The sequence below is a fragment of the Gavialis gangeticus genome, unplaced genomic scaffold (assembly GCF_001723915.1).
Source record: "Gavialis gangeticus isolate Ggan-Ray unplaced genomic scaffold, GavGan_comp1, whole genome shotgun sequence".
Classification (NCBI taxonomy): domain Eukaryota; kingdom Metazoa; phylum Chordata; order Crocodylia; family Gavialidae; genus Gavialis; species Gavialis gangeticus.
Window position 1 is genome coordinate 15836668 of NW_017729033.1, and position 20405 is coordinate 15857072.

A 20405-nucleotide genomic window follows, 5' to 3' on the forward strand; every position below is an offset into this window, starting at 1 on the left:
TGAGGTGAGGTGGGGCGGGCGTACCCACCCAGGTGAGCGGCGGCGGCGCGGGGCCGGGCCGGTCTAGGCTAGGCCAGGCCAGGCCAGGGACTCCCGGGGCCCCGGGGCGGAGGCTTGTCACGTGTGGGGGCTGGTGCTGGGGCGGTGGGAGGATTGTTAAATGTTAAAAGCGCTCCTGAGGGCCTCGCCACCCCCTGCGTGTGAATGTCACCGCAACTAGTGCTTCTTCCCGCCCTAAAAAGGGGTTAAGAAAAAACTTTCTGGAGAGAAAATGCCGCTAGGTTTCGAATAGCAAACGACAGGGAAGCGCTTAACTGGAGGGAGCAGGATGGTCTCGTCTTGTGTCTCCTGAAGATATCACACCAATGAAACGCATGTATTTCATACATTATGAAATACACCAGTGAAATGCACCGGACCTGGGCATGCTGAGGGAGGTTGCCCTGAGCAAAGGGGCGCTGAGGGGTGACCCGGTCTGTTCATCCGTGGTGGGGCATCGGGGGCCTTCTGGGTGAAGTGGTAGCGCTGCCGGGCCTTCCTCAGTCTCAGGTTGGCGCTGTATTGAGCTGAAAACAACGGGGCGGTGCTGGTGAAGCAAAGTGGATTGTTAAAGCTGCCTGAAAGTTCTTGTCATTTCTGGAGGGTGCCTAGGCTGCCTCCCTGCTCATGCTGTTTATATATATTTTACCTTAGGAGTGGGTGGAAGGAGGAAGGGGAGCAAGTGCCTTATTTTGTGGGGTGGGTCCCACAGAGGTGAGCATCCAAGCAGGTTTCATGTGACAAGCATCCACGTGCACCAGTTAATTCATCAGGTGCAAGTGGACAGAGCGATTGCTTTTCACTTCTGTACCTGCTCTGGAAAAGCAACAAGCATTTAACTTGGCCGCTCTCTTGCAGACAGCGCAGCTCTTCTTCTGTTTGGATCTGGACAAATCTGTCTGCTTCAAAGCTTATAGTGTTATAGTAAAAGTTGGACTGATCAGGATACAGTGCAAGTAGTGGTTCAGGTATTATAGTAAAATAGCAAGTATATTTGGCAGGGCTGTTTTTAAATATAGTGTAATAAATCTGTTATGTTGATATCCAGCCTTACTATTAAATTAAGATGGTGTATGTGGGGGTTTTTAACCTGTTGCTAACTTTTTTTTTTTAATCTTTCATGTTTCCAGAGATGGACCAAAAGCTCTCCCAGCTGGTTGAAGAGCTCACAACCTCAGGAGAAACCCAACTGAATCTAGAGAAGATGAAAGAATTCAAGAAAATTTGCAAGTATGACAACTGGTTACACTTTTTGTTGGAGGAACATACTTGCATCAGGCTGTTCTAATCTTTAAGACCTGGACAGGTGACACCTTAGTCCTGTATAATGACGTAAACTTCACTGGGATCCAGAGTAGGCAGAAAAACAGCGTCTCCAGAGTAGTTGTCTTGCAGTAAATGGGGGTGGTACAGTAAGAACAGTACAGTAAATGAGGGTTTGCACAGAGCTAGTTGTTATCCTGGGGTAGAAATGGACAGATGCACCTACACTAGTATAATTTGTGGTGTGGTTATTAGAATCCAGTACAGTATTATTCTGACATTTTACATTGGAGTAGGGGTTTACACCATCTCTACTTTCTTTAAACCAGTATAGATGGGCAAAGACCTGTCTAAAGTAGAGTGTTGTATGCTGGCCAAGTTGGATAGGTTACACTGATGCACAGATCTGGCCTTATGAGTCTCTGTCCCTCCTTCTACCTGTTGATTAAGGAAGTGATCACTTGAATTATTGCTTCTAGTGGTTTGGGGAAACTAGTAAAATGCACTGTTGGTGGGTATGCACCAAAAATTTAGTGAAGCCTACCTCTTTAATCTTCCAGGGCTTAACTTTTTTTTTTCCCTGAGTGTATATTTCAACCTGATGTTAAAACAGAAGCTTTCTTATGGTTTTTTAAATTAAACATTGAATAAATGAAAAGACAAAACTTTGGCTTTCTGTTGACTGCACTCATGGGTGTTCTTGTTTGGTGTTTTTACTTTTCAAAAGGTCTTCAGATGAACATATTAACCATGCATATCATCTACTCATGACACAGCTGAACAAAGAACATGCTGAGATACGTTTCTCAGCTTTTCAAATTGTGGATGAGTTGTTCACACGGTCACATCAGTTCAGAGCATTAATTATTTCAAATTTTCAAGAGTTCTTGGAACTCACAGTGGAAACAGACCATGAGCAGCCTCTTCCCCCGCCAAAAGAAGTAGCACACAAACTGAAAAAAGCAGCCATTAAATCAGTACAAGACTGGCATGAGAAATATGGAGAGGCCTACAAGATGCTTTCCCTGGGATACCATTTCTTAAAACAGAATAAGAAGGTAATATGCATGTTTGCTTTCCCACGTTTATTTCTTAGGTCCTTTCCTTGGAAAAAAACAATGAGGTGCAAAACAAGGGTAATCTGCACTTTTTTTCTTTTTGGAAGCTACATGGTACTTTTGTCTTCAGTCAGCTGTAAGTATTTAATCTTGGCTATGGACGACATTAACCAAAGCTAAAAGAATTTATTTCTATTCTAAATCTTTTCCATGCTGTTCACAGCTCTTCTTTACAAAATCTCCAGGTAGAGTGCTCCATTTATTAAGTCAGAAGTATGTAACACGGGAATAGTTTCTTATCTTGTCTTTTCAGATGAGGAGGGTATAGGATTTTCTTCCTCTTGTTGCAACACTTGGAGCTAATTTCAGTCTTCTAAAGCTTTTGTAAGACTGTGAAGTCATTCACAAATGAATGACTGACACCAATACTTTTGTTCTTGATGTGGTGGTCTCTTTCTTGTCCCTGACACTGATTCTATGGGGGAGGCAGCTAGAAAAGCAGGGGAAGTCTAGCACAATCATACACTTATTCAGTTGCAGGGACAGTGTAGTTTACTACCAGTTCATACAAATCTCAGCACAAAAAAGGTATCTTGTGAGAGAACCTAATATAAATATTTCAAAAGCCTAAGTTCTCTTCTTCCCAGAGAAGACTGGGAGGCACTTCAGTAGGATTTGCTCAAACTGGCTGAATAGATAACGTGAAGGCAGACAAATTCAAAGTAATACATGCTCAAACAGTTCTTCCATCTGAGGTTTTAAACCAGTTGCTTCAGTTTGGGAGAGATGCCTAAATGCCACTGTGGACACCTGTGACTTCTGGATGAACTGTAATATTTGGCATTTCCTTTGTCTTTTGGATGGAAAATCAAAGTCAAATTATTTGACTAATACTCAATGGGATAAATTTGGGGGGGTAGGGGAGTTGTGGGAGGCAGGGTTATTTATCTGCCTATTTTTGCTTTTAAAAAAAAAAAAAATAGCACTATCACTTCTAGTCCAAGCTTAGCTAGTTTTCCCCTTCCTTCCACACCATCTTTTTTTTATGTTGCCTTAGGTGACCGAGCCTTCTTTTCTTAAGATCTGATTCTCACTTCTATACTTGAACAAATTCATTCATACTTCTTAAACTTCTTCTCTTGGGTTAATGAAAGTAGGGTTCTTCTTAGTTTTACTGTGGAGCAAGGTTTCCAGACAGATATGGTCTGTTTTGAACTCTTTCCAACATATACATCTTTCTCTAGTTCCAAGCATCAGAAGTGGACTCTGTATTCTCCATGTTGTTTTTCTTCTGTGCTGTGGCAATAGTACAGCTCCATATATATATATGCATGGACTGTGATAGTTCTCATATGGACTTTAGATCAATGTTCAGTAATAGCAAAAAATCAGAGTTTTAGGATTTACAAGAAATCGAATAAATGATGAGAGAATTAAATTATCTTTTTAAAAAAAAAAGTCATCAGGTAAATGTGACAAATTTTTAAGGTTTTTTTTTTTTTTTTTGTTTTTCTTTAAATTGATACAGCAGACATAAGCGTTGCAGTATAGGCCAAGAGAATAACTGGCATGTATAAAGTCTTCTGAAGAGCTGCTATTTACTAGAACTCAAAACTGTGGAAGAGGTGATTATTTTTTTTAGTCTATTAGACCAGCTAGATGTTTGCAAACAAGTTACTTTTATTTATTTGCAAGCTTCTTGAGTGCATAGGAGAGAGCAGAGATTGTAAAAAGTTCTCTTTGGTAGAAATGAAAATTGATATCTTGCAGGAGAGCTGAAAGTGACAAAATCTTCTGTTTAGAATAGTTTATTTTGTCCAGGTTAGGAACAGAGAGAGGTTGTAAGTCTTTTTACCTTATAAGAGTTTGCCAATCTCTGCTCTCTTCTCTGCCTGATTAAAGGGTGTGTGTGCCTGAAAGCTTGCAAGTAGATTAAAATAACTTGTTTGCAAATACCTGCTTGGTGTAACAAAAGATACCACCTCTTTTTTTTTTTTTCTGAGGTGTTTTTTTATTCTTTTTGCCTCGGTACCAATATGGCTACAACTTGGATACCTTACCAGAACTCATGCATTTAATGGAACCAACATATGGCAAATGCACAGTAATTTGTGTTTTTGCTTAATTGACAACTGTCCTGTAGTCTCACTGTCACTAATCCAACATCCACACTAAGTACAACATGCTACAAACAAATCCATGTGCACAGATCCTTTTCTCTAAAAGTAAGTCCTGCCCTCTAACTATGGATGGTTAGTAGGAAACTTTCTTTCCAGTGACTGAATCACATGACTTGTGTACTGCAAAGTTTCTTGTAGCATTCTCTGAAACAGCTGTACTTGGTCACTATTGGTCTGACATAATACCAGATGAGAGAGAGTACTTGTGTAGTCTGATATAACTTCTATGGTAAATGATATGGAGTTGGCTGCTTGACCTTTTTTATTTGAATATTACTAAGCTAATTTTCAAACTTGGAGAAGTAACCAGAAGAATTGGCATAGGTCACTTTAGAGTCATAGCCAAGCAGCTGGTGAGCCCCTGTCACTGAAGTCAGTAAGTGTCTAAACTTTAGACACTTACTGACTTCAGTAACGGGCTCACCAGCTGCTTGGGTATGACTGATTAAAAGCAGCAGAAGGCTGTCCAGTATGCAAGAATGCAATTTCTGTCGCCTTGTTCCTGGATTATTGCAACCTGCCCTACTATAGGAGGCTATACCTGGAACAACTCAACTGTGGTTAACTAAATGTGCAGACCTAGTTTTTGCAAGATGCCTCACAGGGTCATGCATTATCTATGCCCTGTATTGGCTTCCATGCTGTTTCTGGGTGTAATTCAAGGTGATATGTTGAAGTAATCGGTTCTAAAGCTCTTTCTAACTTACAAGATCATGTCTTCACTTCTAAAACATTGCCACTTCTAGAAGGTAGGCTCCCTAGGATCTGATCCAGAACCCATCACTTCTGAAAATTGACTAGATGCTGGGCTAGTTAGACCTTATTTTCTACTCGCTTTTTTTTTTGTTTTTTATTACCCCTTTATACTTGCTCTAGCCAAGCAATTTCATTGCCTCTTGAAATATTTTCAGAGGTTCATCTCTTCTGGCTTTTGAGGAGCCCCATATGCTCTTGCTCTAGTCCAAGAAATCAAAAGGGTCAGAAAGGTGGCCTGGCAGTGAAAGTGCCAGCCCAGGATCTGGGAGACCAAGATTCAATTCTCTATCCCACTGCTGATTATCCTGTGCAACTCTGAGCAAGTCACTGACACTACCTCCTAAGATACCCAGAGAGGGGGGGAAAAATGCTCATTTTGGCTCCTACCAGTTTACACTTAATCTGCAATTTCTCTAATGTCATTGTGCTGGTAGGATGGAGATGAATGAAGGACTAAGACTCCCTAAATGTCTCAAAGGCCAATTGGTGCGGCATTCCCCTCCCCTTTCAAACTAATTCCTAACTGTTGTGGTTCTCTCCGCTTGTTAGCGAGGCAGCAGCCATCAAAGGTCACGGCAGAAAATGTCGACTCTTCCATGTGAGAGAGATGTAATAACTGCAGTTTTTAGACATCTATCATGGGCGAGCCTTTGCAACTGGAAACTGTAACAGTATCGAGTAAACTATGAATGCACATGTACTCTGTAAAATTACCTGCAGGTACCTGGCTCACTACTCTTGCTAGGGAGAATATTTGTATACATACTGACAGCTTACTAACAAATAAAGTTCCTGTCACAATAATCCTCCTTACTACAGTGTAACATGTAACTTCTTTCAGAAGAGAACACTTACTTTTTTTCTCTCTCCAATAATAAGACCTTTAAAAATCTTTTGATAACAAAGGAATCTCAAGTCCTTCTTAGATTGTTATTAGTGTAAACTGTATTTGCTTATTCTCCCGAAAGGCTTGATAAATCACTGTTCTATACCAGTTCAATTGGAAAGATTTAAAATAAGAATTGAATTTTATTTTATTGTCAAAGTGTGTGTAATGGCCTTGGTTTGACTCTCGGTTAGAACTCTTCCCCAGCCACCTATCAAACACTATTTTAGGCATCACCTGCGTAAGGAAAACCAAACCGAGCACCAACTCTTAAGACACTGGGTTTATGAATTATACTGGTAATTTTTCCCAGGCAGGAGGCAGTTTTTCATGTGGGGTGCATTTAAAGAAGAGCTCCACCACTTCAACTGTTTATGCCTCTTCACACCAAATCCTGAAAACTATCCAAGTATAACCCAGTAGCAAAAGGTTCTAGTACCAGAACCCAATACCTGGGCAGAGTAATGACTCCAATGTCTGCCCATATTGTCTAAACCAGGTCTGGTGCACTCTGACACAAGTCCAGCATGTGGACAATGATGCCTAGTTCCATTTTAGTTCTTATGGCTTTTTTTTTTCACTACCTAATGATGTGAGACTGGTGCAGGAGGTGTTGAAAGCTGCTGAAGGATGAGACTGTACATAAGGGGGAGAACAAGGTACAGATCCTTTTCCATCAGTTGGGCATCTGACTGGCAAACCTCAAATGTCATCCTATTCCACCTTACCTGACTTCTTGGAAAACTACTTTTAAGACATCTACTTCTGTAACATGCTTTCATTTTACCCCTTTATATTAACAGTTTTTCAGAGACTTTAGCATGGCAGAATGACCTTCAGTTTCTAGGTGTCACTTAAGACTTGTTAGCACACTGATAATAAACCAGGATGGGCCTGAGCATGCCTGGCTTGTGCCCAGAGATCACTCAGGCTAGCTGGAAACTGCAGGCTTGCAAGTAGCCTTAAAGGGATGTTCCAAATGTCTTGCATAGCCTGGGAATGTACTTGAGGGAGAAGATGGGCGCAGTATATTGGGCCTGTCCTGACTAGAGAACATCACCACTGCATGTTCATTTCTAGATGCTCAGTAAGCAGAATACCCTCTGCCCCTTAGTACAATGTTTGACTGGTCCTGATGGCTGTTAAATGAGGAAGCAGAGGAAGTGAAAGAGCTGCAAAACAGCTGCTTGGGACAAAGACTTGGGAAGTTCTGGGTTCTTATTCTGGGTGTGCCACTAGATTATTGTACGAACAAAAACAATACTTGTATGGAAACTTATCCTGCTGTCATTACACAAGTGATGCACTATAAATGAAAGTTCAGAGAGAATGTTTCTGTTTTTTTTTTTTTCATGTTTACTTAGCATATCTTGCATCACTTTGCATGACTTTCCCTTGGATAGTTTGTTTTTTTTTCTCTTGCTGTATGAAAGATCATGCATGAAAGAAAAGTATTTGGAAAAAAGGAAAAATGATTTTTAAAACCACAGAAATTGACAGGAGTAGTTCATAAAACTGCCTTCTACCTGTACACCTTTTTTCCCATTGACTATATATCAAACTGATGGAGTCCCTCTGTGTGCTAATTTCTCCATAAAATTGGAATACTATTTACTTCCTGGTGTATTTATGACAGCCAGTTAGCTTTAAAAAGTCAACAAATATTAGTTAAACCACATTCCATTCTTTTAGATAATAGGCTGTTTGATACACAGGGAAGTTGAGGTGCTGATAAAGTAGGACATTTTAGCACAAACTTACAAGACTCAGAAATTTAGACCTAACTCCCTTTGACGTCAGCAGAGTTAAGCATCTCCCTGGAGTTAAGCAGGTCTGAAACTGTTATAATGAACTAGGGGTGAGTAAGTAGCTATTGGCTGCACATTGAGTTTACAAAAGCAAGTGAATGGATGACAAAATGTGGAGACATATGGGTCTTTGGATCCATGGCCAACCAAGTATAGGTACATGTTCTAGCAGAGATGTTTTTGGACTAACAGAAGGTGAGACTTGTTTGCTACCTGCCTATGGAACAATCGCAGTATGGTACTGACATCTGTGTACAAACGTGTCTTGAGTCTACTATTGTCCTTGCAATCACGGGGGGGAGGCAATAAAAATATTCAAATCTGAGAATCTTTCATTTATTTTGAAGGATTTTTTTTACTGTATGTCTACTATGATAAGACTAAAAATGCACAGAGATGTTCATAAAGTAAATCTAGCACCTGGGGAGATCTCAGTTCCCTTAATGTAACAGTCCCTAAGAGTGAGTTTGCTTAGCACTTTCAGCCTCAATTTGGACAAAGTTAATGGAAGTTAGCTGACAATACTTGGTGACTGCAAAATTAAACATAAAGAGTGGGATTGTGCGTTCCTTGGGGACAACTAGCAGCAGCACATATTTGTTGCTAGTTGTTCCTAGGGAAAGCCCTGGCATGTGTGCTCTGGCACATGGCAAGTTGTCCCAGGTGCAGTAGGGGAGGCTGGGGCCAGCACTTGGGCTGGCCCCAGCATTTTTACCCCGGCTCTTGGGGGACTTCCCGGGGCTCCAGCAGCAGTGATCCAGGTGTGCAGAGACTGCCTGGCAGCTAAAGTGTGATTCTGGGTGGCCAGGCTCCAGTTTCAGGTGGCACTTGTTGCTGCCACATGTGCCACCCCACTCTTTTCTGGTGTGGGTTTTTTTTACACTGGGAGTTCCCAATGTCAGCCCCCACCCCCCCACGTCATGCTGCAAATTAGCAGCACAATGACTGTCTGCATGTTTGGTGTGTGTGGTTTGCAGCACCACAGATGGGTCTGCGGCATCACAAATAGCATGTGCATGCTTGTCTGGATGCGTCCGAAGGGTCTAAATTGAAAGGTTTAAACAGATAAGAAGTCAGCTTCTACAAAGTGATTGTTATACTAGTCCATGAAAAGAATGCAACTTTTTAGAAGAGAAAATGGTTAAATATTTTAATTAAATATTTTAGGAAATAATTACATTTTTATGAGTTTAATCTTTTTACATATTGAATATTTTCAAATAGATTTTAGATGAAATTCACTGCAAACACTTTAAAACTCATCAGATCATAATAGTATTTGAGTCACTGTGCTCCTGCCTGGCTTATCATGCCTTCTGCTTTAGAAATTAAGAAACAAAGTAAGAATAAAACAAGTTTTAGACCAAAAGAAGCTAGGAAATCTAGTGTAAAATGCAAAGCTCAGTACCGCAAAGCTGTATGTTGCAGAGTATATAGTTTTGTTCTTTGCTGGTTTGCTCATTTACCAAGTTATTTGAGAAATGGCACACATGCACACATACATGCAAGTAGTAAATTGGGATTTTGCTCTATGGTTTGAGAGTTACAAATCAACCTAGCCTGAATTTGGCGTACTGTCTGTCAATGAGGTTCTTACGTGACCTTTCCACTGTGGTGAGGGCATCCAAAATTGCAATGTAATTGCAAGGAATTGCAATTCCTTTTCTTGCTGTCCACACAGAAAAGCAGATGTTCAGGTTTCTGCTGCTTATGATCTTGTTTTTCCTTCTGAAAGCCACTGATTCTCAGCAATCGGTTATTAGAAGTGAAAATTTCATTCAGAGTTACAGTAGTTATTGATTCCAGGAGGAGGGGAGATAAAAAGAAACACTTTTGAGATTCTATCTGATTAGTAATGTTAGAGGATTTTTCTTTTCAGATAAAAATCTTAGGAAATGGATTTTCTATATATTTCTTACAATGAGCATTATACATCTTCAATTCCTCTTTAGGTGGATTTTCAAGATGTAAATGCCAGGACTCTCGCTGAAAGGAGAAGGGAAGAAGAGAAGCGAAAACGACTAGAGAACATTAACAAAGAAAAGGTCAGAAGAGCTCAGGAAGAAATGGCAGGTGAGATTTTTATAAAATTATTTTTTAAACTTCGTTAAGGAACTATGCTATATAAACGACAGAATCCAAGAAACCCAAATACTGGTGGGCTGGAGAGGAAGATGTGGAAACTAGTATATCTGCAGGCATTTGATCTTATGATTCCTAATAGAGCAGGGACGGGCAAAGTCCAGCCCACAGGCTGGTTCCGGTCAGCAGTGGACTCCATTTCCCAGCTGCCCCTGTGCATGGCTGGGGCCAGTCTCCATGGAGACCCCAGCCACAGCTGCGGGTGACAGCTCAAGGATGGGGTTGCCATGGAAACCAGCCCTAGCTATGCTGGCAGGGCTTGTGGCAGAGCAGGGCATGGGGCTGCACTGGAGCAGCTGGGATCTTGCAATGTGGGAAGCCAGGGCAGAGCCGCGATCTGTAGCCTGCATGCTGCGTGCAAGGGCGCGCATACAGGGGATCGCAGCTCTGCCCCTGCTTCTTGCAGTGGTGACAGCCTGATCTGGAGTGGGGGCAGAGCTGCGATCCCATGTGTGCGCGCTCCTGCCTGGAGCATGCAGGCTCCAGAGCAAGCTGCCCCAATCACAAGATCCTAGTGGCTCCAGAGCAGCCCCATGCCCTGCTCTGCCATGTGCCCTGCCAGCTTGGCTAGGGCTGGTCTCCATGGCAACCCAATCCTTGAGCTTTCACGGAGAGCTGTGGCTGGGGTCTCCATGGAGACCAGCCCCAGCCATGCGGGCAGGGGCAGCTGGGAAATGGAGTCTGGCTGCTGGCTGCATCAGCCATTTTTCCCACCCCTGTAATAGAGGGTAGGAAAGTAAATCGTAGTCCCAGAAGTCAATGTAGAATGAGGAGCTAAAGGGTTAATTCCTGTTTCAGTGAAGTGTATAATTTTAAGTGAGTGGGGAGTCCTCTGAAGCCAATGGCTGGAGTCATATGCCATAATTTACATAATTTAAGAACCTTTCTAAATCAGGTTCTCAGTTTGGTATTGCGTGTAAAAATCAATGTGTTTTAAAAGGTATTGGCACATATCACCACAGGAATCCTAAACGTAGTACAGGTCCACCTGAAGTTGCCTGACTGCTTTTTGAATATCTGTGCTTTTTGGAAGGAGGCCTTCAAAAGGGTTCAACAGCAAATGAAACTGAAACATGAGGCTGAAAATGTGGGAGTGAAGCTGCTAGGCAGACATTTACCGTACAGCTTTGGAGCATTGGATTCACTGTGAACATTCATGTCTGGGTGCAGAATATTAAACTGACTCCGCAATTTTGTAAAGTAATTTTCAGCTGTAACACGTCTTTCTTGATACTCATGAATTCACAGATAACCAACCATAGCAGCGTAAGTTTTTCAGGAGTATAAGTTTATTACTCAGTGACATCGCTAAGAATAACCTTGCCAATCCATCTGCTGTACTTCATATTTTATGAAGCAATTAAAAAGCCATCTTTGATAAATGCTCTGAGATTTTAGGGAGGATGGGAAAAAGGAAGAAGAGCTTGGTTCTGTTTTATACCTCTGGAAAATATTGTGTCATTTTGATGGGGAGAAATTTTGGAGGGGAAGAGGCAAGAAAGCCTGGGTGTATGAGAATGTCTTATCAGTGTACAGATATACGCATCAGCCCTTTGGCATCTGTCCTTAATTTGTAAGCATGTTTCCTTATACTGGGGCATGGGAGAAACTATTTCTTCCGTTTCTGAACTGTTGGAATTTTATATTTCATACAGCAATTTTCTAAAACAGTTATGTCCTGACAGAAATGTCCAAAGAAATTCAAGACACACTGACAGAGATGGAGAATTGTTTCCGACTTTTGATGCCGGATCCATTTGACTTCACTGTGAATGACGCAGAGTTAGAACCTGTCATAGAGAAGACTGCTAATGAGGAGGAACCTGCTTCCATATCCATGCAGCTAGCAGACTGCCAACCATCTTCTCTCAGGCATATAGATGATGAACAGCCTTGTTGCAGCAAGGACCTTCCTTCAATTTTACCATGTTTAAAAGCTGATAAAAATGGAGACCTGAATGAAGAACTGGAGAGAAGTGACCGGGGGGCACCAGATGGAGAGGGATGTTCAGAAGTTGAATTAGCTGCTGCCACTGGTGATGATGACTATGAAACATTTGTTAGGAGTCACGGGCTTGGCTCTCATAAATATACCCTTGACCTGGAAATCTCCACAGGTACTTGTTTCAGTACGAGAAAAAGAACTTGTGAACGCTTGTATCTGAAGTGGTAAGGTGTTTAATGCAGAAGCTTAATGCTTTATTGTTTGCATTTCAGTTGGCCTTTGCAGGTTGCTTTACATGAATGAGCTTTAGAAATTCTAATAATCAGCCATTAAGGTTAAGATTGGGTCTATGGCACGGTAAATGACTTTTGAGATCTTTGAAGAGCTTACAATCCCGTAATGTGTAAATATTTTTGTTTCTTCCGCATTTTCTCAGTGCTCACTTCTTTAAAATTATTGTTCACAATCACACACCAATAATGTTATTTATGCCCACATTTTATTTAGGAAGGAAACCCTTTTTAAATTGTCAGTAAGCTTCCTTAACCTTAATTTAAAAAGTGAATGGGATGCTGCTGACGAGGATTTTTAAGATTCTATCTTCTTTATCTCATGATGAGAGGTCAAATTACGTGTAATAAATCCAGGACAGTTAGTTCATGATTTTTTGGTGGTCATTTCTTTCAAAAGCCCAACAGCCTTATTGTATATTATATTTATGGAATTACACGGGCCAATGGCCAGCGAGGCACGTAACTTCTCGCTGTTCTCCGTATCTCAGTGACTTGGAAGATGGGATTGAGCACACTCTGATGTTTGCAGTTAATACTTAGGTGGATAGAGTAGCAATCACTAGAAAAAAGGATTGGGTTCAGATGATTTTATTTGGGGGAAAAGAAAAAGAATATCAGAGCCAATAAACACAAGGAGGAAGGAGGGAACAGTCAGATGCACAGATTTTAAAATGTATAAAAAAGTGGACCATGGAGTGATTGAGAGTCAATAGTAATATTCTTGCAAAACTCTAGTAGCAGCGTGGGATACGTTAAGAGAAGCTCTGATCCAGCCTGCAGCAGAGTCCCTTGCAGCCAGTGAAGCAGCTGGAGGGGGATGGGTCCCAGCAGCCCATGTCCCATTGTCAGCCTTCTCCTCCCCACTCCACTCCATGGGAGATGCTACTGCTGGCTGGGGAGGTGTGGGGCTTGGCCCATCTGTGGCTGGATCTGGCTGGTGAACCCGAGTCGGTGGTTATGGCCTGCCTCAGCCAGCTGCACATGGGACGGGGCATGACCCAGCCCTGACTCGGCTGTGTGGGGAGGGGTCATGGTCCAGCACCAACCGGTCATGTAGAGCTTGGGTATTTGGCAGCTGGGGAGGGGTAGGGGTATTAATTGCCATTGTTCTACCACTGTCAAATTTCCTGACCCATGGACAGCCCCATAGGTCAGCTGCCCTGGCTTCATGGGCTGGGTTTGGACCATGGGCCAGGGATTGAGCACTCCGATCTAGGTGATAATGCAATACAAATAATGATACAATTGTTCTCGGTTCTTATGACCAACTGAGTGATGCTTGCTTAGAAGCCCTTTTTTAAGGGTTATCCAGCGCAGTGAAAGCATTATGTTTTAACTTCCTTTAGTCTGTTGGTGAAGCATTTTTAGCACTAACATTGAAGTATGTAATGTCCTGATTTACAAAACCATCTCTGAAGACATTGACTGTGTTAGGAAGTTTCACGTTCTAATGCTTCCAACTTACTTATTTTAGTGAGGGTGCTGTAAAGATCATGCTTCTATCCTTTTTCTCCTCTGTTTTCAACAGATATAAAAGTTCGTGAGAATGAAGGCAATGCTGCCATAATAAACAGTATTGTGGATGCTCATAAACTTATTGTAAATAAATTCTTGCCCTCCGTGCAGTTGTGGATTCAGGTGAGCTTAAAACACAGATTCCTTCCAAGAAAAATGATAAAAGCTTTCCCCTCTTTTGCATGCTTTCCACCTTCGTCTTCCCAAAAATATTAACTCCGTAATTAAGGAAACTTCTCCAAGGACACCCCTGGAGAGTGGTTGGGTGTGGTTTCACCAGAGTCAGTGTTTGAATATGCAAATTAAATAGTTTTGGTGTCCAGCTGTATTAAATATTTGGTTTGTGTGTATGTGACACAAACTAAAACTGAGCAAAAGTTGTTAGGAGATAGTAAAATGTAAAGAAGTGAAGAAAGAAAATGAAAAGCTGGGCAGGGGGGGAACATACCAGTGTAGGGGAATGAGAAAACAAACTACAGTAATTTAATGTAGCTGTTGTGCAGCACATGATGTTTTGTAGCTGTCCAAGTGCTCGCTGCAACGTAGCAGCAAGTCGAAGTTAAGCCATTGTAACTTAGCGCTGATTCCTCAGGGAGTAAACTGCCTTGTTTAAACTCTCACTTGCTGCGAGATAAGTATGAATGTGTGGACAGTTACTGTGGAGCTGCTGACACAATTTGCTTGTTTGTCTAGATTTGAAGTGTTTTGGAGGGAGGGGAGGTGGTATAGCTGGCTAATTAAACACTTAGACAAGAGATGGGAACCAGTATTTGCAAAATTTATGTTCGAGTGAATCATCATTCAGTATCTGTTATGCTATACAGCGCATCATACAGTACATACACTAAACTTTTTTTTTTTTTTTAAAGAGTGCAGTTTAAATAAGACTCGTGTGGTAGGTTTAAAGTAAAAATCAGTTTGTCTTTGTCAGACAAGTCTTGAGAAACTCATTACTTAATTCATCATAATCTGTAGTCTTGTTGGCCCTCTGCTATTATTTTGAGAACAAAGAAAGGTTTAAAGAACCACCCCCACCAAAATTAAATACTCAAAAGCATAAATGTAGATAAATAGTAGTGGCAAAATGTAATAGATTTCATAGACATTAGGGCTGGAAGGGACCTCGGAAGAATATGGAGTCCAGCCCCCTGCCCAAAGGGCAGGAAGTCAGCTGGGGTCATAGGGTCCCAGCAAGATAAGCATCCAATTTGCTCTTGAAGGTGTTCAGAGTAGGTGCTTGAACCACCTCCGATGGCAGGCTGTTCCAGATCTTGGGGCCTCGGACAGTAAAGAAATTCTTCCTTATGTCCAGCCTGAAACGGTCTTGCAGTAGTTTATGACCGTTCGACTTCGTCATCCCTTGGGGCGCTCTGGTGAACAACGTTCCCCCAGATCCTGGGGGAAAACACGGATAAGATATAAGTGACCAAACAGCACAGGTAATGGATATCAAGCAAATAAGTAAAATGTATAAATTGCACATGTATCCAAATGCATAACTATCTTATTAATGGTTGAAAGCAAATTTAACTAGTCTTAAATCCTTAAAGTCTTAAGAAACCTAACAGGTGGGCAGGCTGTTAGGGAAAAGGATTCTTACCTTGGTTTGAAATTAAATTATAAAGCAGCTCTTAACTTAAATTAATGCCTATTTTTATTCCTTGTCTAAACTATATCATGTCTAAAGTTAGCCATGTCTAACATGAAACCACTAAATGAACTCTAAGAAACTTTAGCACAACCTTTAGCCTAGATTGTATTCCAATCCATTTTAAATTGTCTAAAAAATATTTCACACCTTATGATGTCCTCTGGCATGACCCTCTTCTCTGCTTATTTTTATCTTACCCAAACTTTGCTCAAGTGAATGCAAGCAAATACTATACCAAATCATCATTAAGTAACTTGGGGCCTATGGACTCCTATACATGAGAGCGGAGGCTGCTCCGACACGCTGGAATTCCAGCACATTGGAGCAGACTCGATTGGAGTATGGGCTGTTGCCGCACTCCAGCTGCCTCCTGTGTCTCATGTATCAGTGTCCCTGCACTTAAAAATGATGGCGGGGGCGCATTATCTATCTAAATCTTAGTTCAAGCACTCTTGCTGCCATTTTTAAGCATGGGGATGCTGATACACAAGATGCGGTGGCGCTTTAATTAGTGCGGTTCTTGGAGCCCCTCTAATTAAGGAGCTGCCCCTCTCATCCCCAGAGCACGTGTAGAAGTGCCCTTAGATAGTCTACAGCAGTGTTTCCCAAAATTCTGATACCTAGGGAACACTTTTGGGGGGGGGGGGCGGGGTTCAGATTAAAACTGGCAGCCCACTTGACTCACTGGTGCGCAGCCCAGGTCTAGTCCATGGTCCAATCCTACGCGCAGTTCTGGTCCACTCAGGACTTTGACCTTGATGTGTGTGGGGCTACCATAGTACAGCAGCCCATTTTTCACAGCACGCTACCTTTGGAAATCACCGGTCTACATTCTTTGCTTAAGAGCTTCATGCGGGGAATTTTGTACATTGAAAGGAAATAAATATAGTATCTCTCTAACTGCTATTAACACCTACTTCTGTAGGTGAAAAATTTTGAAGAGGCATAGTTAAATAATTAGACTTGCTAGTGGTTACTTAGCATTGTAGCAAACTGCTTTATTGCATGCTGTGTTAAAATGGAGTAAAACCAGGAATTTCTTTGTTGAGGAGGTATTTGGGGGAAATAATAAGAATATATATCTCTTGTTTTGTAGTTGTTCACTCGAGCAGGAATAAGTGATGATCGTTTAAGGTGTGCCATTGATCTTAAGAATAAATTAGAGACGGCTCTGGAGAAACATAAGGACATGAACATTGACTATAAAGAGAGGAAAAGAAAAGTGGTGAGTGCTTTAAATTAAACGCTACTGGAGTGGGCTATTAGGAACACTTGATTTACCTACGGAAAAACATATCGATAGCGAAAAATTCCTCTTAGACTAATCCTGCAAACACTTGAGCAGATACTTAATTTTATCATTGTGTGATCCAGTTGACTTCATTGTGACTATTTAGCTGAGCCAAGTGTAAGCACATTCAGAAGTATTTGTAGAGGATGGGGCTTTAGTAATTAGATAAGATCTTAATACTGGCTGCCTTTTAAATATTTTTTTAAATATCGATCTTTTAATTTTAAAAGTCTCTTCTAGTTCCACCTTCATGTGCATCTTTTATTCTGCCTTTGGTCATCTCTTCATTGATGTTTCTCTCATTAATAGTACTTGCTGATATCGCAAGTTTATTACTGTGCTAGCAACTCGCAGTTCAGAAAAAAGACACTAGTCCCTGCCCCACACTGTAGTACTTGTTCCCTATAGCAGTTGGATGACATGATCAGAAGCATGTTTTAAAAAGTAGCCAATAGATGGAGATGGGAAACTTCAGGGTTTCATTGAGATTATTTCCTCGATAGTTTTATGAGAGAGAGCAAATCTGAGGTAGAAAGATTCAATGGTATAAGGCTGCAATTATTAATTGAAAACAAGAGCTTAATAGTAGTACTTGTTAAATTTGATTGTTGTCAAACAGAACTATTACGTTGTTTGGTACAATACTGGCCAAACTATATTTAAAACTTATTTTATATTGGCTAAAATGCATGGTTCATTTTTGGATTCTAACAGGGTTCTAAGAGCTTATCACCCCAAGCTGAACTAAATTTGTGTCGTTCCCAATTCATGCTATGACAACAGAGTTCAAGTATTGTGAACTCTGGGCATACAGGCAAGACCAGCATTAGAGTGTATGAATTTCTGGCTCTCACTACCTTGCCATGGTAGAGCAGTCCTGTGTACACTGGTTCAGCTGCAAATGCCAAATCTGAATGAAAAGCAATATTTCGGAAGACTCTTGTCAATGCTTTTCCCTTTGTGGAACATGCACGTAACCAGTAATGGAGCAATCCAGATTCTTGCTTCCTTTTGTGTTGCCTGTTTTACAGGCAAGGCTGTACATGCTGGCCCTCTGCCCAGAATATTAGTTGCTGCCTTTCTTGTAAGACTTGAAGGACACTTAAGCTTTTCTTTTATGAGTGGCTTAAAAAAGTGCTCCTATCACTTTTGGAAGTCAGTCAGCAGGATTTAATGTAAAGGTCAAGCCTTCTAAATCCCACTACTAAGTAAGACAGGGTAGAATATTTAATAGTTCACGTACTCTGAATGCAGTGTTTTTATGACAATGCAAGTGGTTAGGGGGCTGGGGCACATGGCTTAGGAGGAGAGGCTGAAGGAACTGGGCTTATTTAATCTTGAGAAGAGAAGACTAAGAGAGGATTTATTAGTAGCCTTCAACTACCAGAAGTGGGGTTTGAAAGAGGATGGAGCTGGACTCTTCTTATCAGTGGCAGATGACAAGAAGGACCAATGGTCTCAAGTTGCAGCAAGGGAAGTTTAGGTTAGATATTAGGAAAAAACTTTCTCACTGGGAAGGTAGTAAAACACTGGAACAGGCTGCCCAGAGAGGTGGTGGAAGCTCCATCCCTGGAGGTTTTCAAGACCTGGTTAGACAAAGCTTTGGCTGGGATGATGTAATTGGGGCTGGTCCTGCTTTGAGCAGAGGGTTAGATTAGATGACCTCCTGAGGTCCCTTCCAGCCCTTATTTTCTATTATTCTATAATTAATTTGAGACATGGAACTTGCTAGGAGATGGAAAATAAAGGAATAGTTTATTTCAGGGCAAAATGCCCACACTTGTTCTTAACCAATGCTGAACTAGTTTAAATTTAAGCTCTGAATGCAGAAGATAATGAGCTACAGAAGCATTGTCATAAACATCCTGTGGTTTCTCTGCATGTGTTGGATTGTTTGTTTGTTGTTCACTTTTAGAAGAAAATAGTAGCAGCAGGGGAAATGGGAGGACTCCATTGCTTTAAAAAAAAAAACAGAGCCCATCAGAGAGAGGATATTACATCCTAATGGTGCAGGGATTTCTTCACTCGCTGACTCGTCCATTGAGTGGCACTCAGGAAGGGTTGAGGCTTAACTTGTGGCATGCCAGCCATAAAGTTTAGCTACTATTGAATTAGAGCATTAGTTCTCACCATGACAAAGTTCTGTTATCTTTGGTGGTGTCCTCTGCATGCTGGACATATACTGACACATTGACTTTTTGAAGCATTGACTCGCATATAGTGCTTTAAGGGCCATGGCATTAGCAAATTTTACTTAACTGTTAGCACAGAGTCCACAGGACAGATGTGGAAAAGTGTACCTTGCGTAGTGACCTCTGACATAAGCTGTATATTTTGACAATTGATATTTCTTGCCAATTCATAGTCAGATAGAAAGCATCAATTACTGTCTGCAATTTTGTTTGGCGAAGATTGTCATGCCATGTGACCCTCTCTTATAGCCAGGCTGTGCCCATCAGAAAGGGTATGATTTTTATTTTATTTTCATGGCAGGTATAAAACAGAAGGTTAAGAATTTGGAAAATTTGCTTTCCTGATGGCAAGATTGTTACACTAGAACAGATGCAGTTACTCTAGTGAGAAATACAAATGAGGGGACGGTGTGTGCAGGGTGAGTGCTACTCCGATGGCTTTCCCTGCCTAGTCTACTTCGCTGCTTTCTGCTCTCTGCCTTATGTTTCCTGACCAATCTGCTGCTCTGCCGTCTGCTTCCTGCCCAGGGCTCACTGCTTGATCTGATGCTCTCCTTTCTGCTTCCTGTCCGATCTGCCACTGTGCTGCCCATCTCATCCCCAGTCTGCCATGTGCCACACACGGAGGCTGCCCATGTCATTTGTGGCATCAGTGCCACAGGTTGAACATCTCTGCTCTAGTTGAAAGGAGACCAGCAAGTTTTGGAAGTCCTGCTATGCACTGTTCTCGCTTGTCAGATCAGCTCAAGATAGGACTGTTGTATTAAAGGTGAGAACACCCTCATGTAGTTGTATCGTTGGTGCTTTTAATGCAATACGAATACCCCAGTGGAGGTCACAGAAGTATATGAGTGGTGTACTTGCCTGGCTCTGTGGTCAGGATCATTTTTTAAATATAACAGAACTGACTCTTACCCAGTTTGGAGAAAGTAGATTCTAGCCTTTCATATAGACTGATTCCTTTAATTTTTTTTGTTGTTGTATTTTTTTTATTATATTGGTAATGTTTTTGTTTTGTTTTATTCTTAGTGAACGTAGCATCTAGATGAGTAGTTCCCAGTCACTGAATATTTTGTGTAATATTGTCACAGGTAAAAGTTTTTTGATTTTGATCATGAGCGTTTTTCATAAAACCCTAGCTGTTTTAAGATGTAGTTACTGAGAGAGCTCAGCTTCCTTTTCTTAAAGATTTTATGTTGTACAATGTGAGAAAATGAAACAAACAAGGGCAAGGGAAGAACCCAGTGTCAATGGTTTCTTTAGCTGTAGATGTTCAGATGTCGAGACGTTCAGTCAGAAACCCTGCTGTGAAGCTGGAGGTGGTTAGGGTGATTCACTTGAAGAGTAATACTGCTTTCCCTTCTAATAAAGTCCTACTTCAGGATT

The 20405-nt window shown here is 41.4% G+C and overlaps 1 protein-coding gene across 1 annotated transcript in view; it reads left to right on the forward strand.

Annotated features, from left to right (window-relative positions):
* The first annotated feature begins 878 nt into the window (after positions 1 to 878).
* UVSSA (UV stimulated scaffold protein A) overlaps positions 879 to 20405 on the forward strand; it is an 83584-nt gene continuing 64057 nt past the window's right edge. The window contains exons 1-7 of the mRNA XM_019526246.1: positions 879 to 1007; positions 1170 to 1269; positions 2030 to 2360; positions 9943 to 10063; positions 11818 to 12249; positions 13899 to 14008; positions 16633 to 16761. Of these exons, the coding sequence (XP_019381791.1) occupies positions 1172 to 1269; positions 2030 to 2360; positions 9943 to 10063; positions 11818 to 12249; positions 13899 to 14008; positions 16633 to 16761 (1221 nt within the window). The 5' untranslated portion in view covers positions 879 to 1007; positions 1170 to 1171. The remainder of the gene's footprint in view (positions 1008 to 1169; positions 1270 to 2029; positions 2361 to 9942; positions 10064 to 11817; positions 12250 to 13898; positions 14009 to 16632; positions 16762 to 20405) is intronic.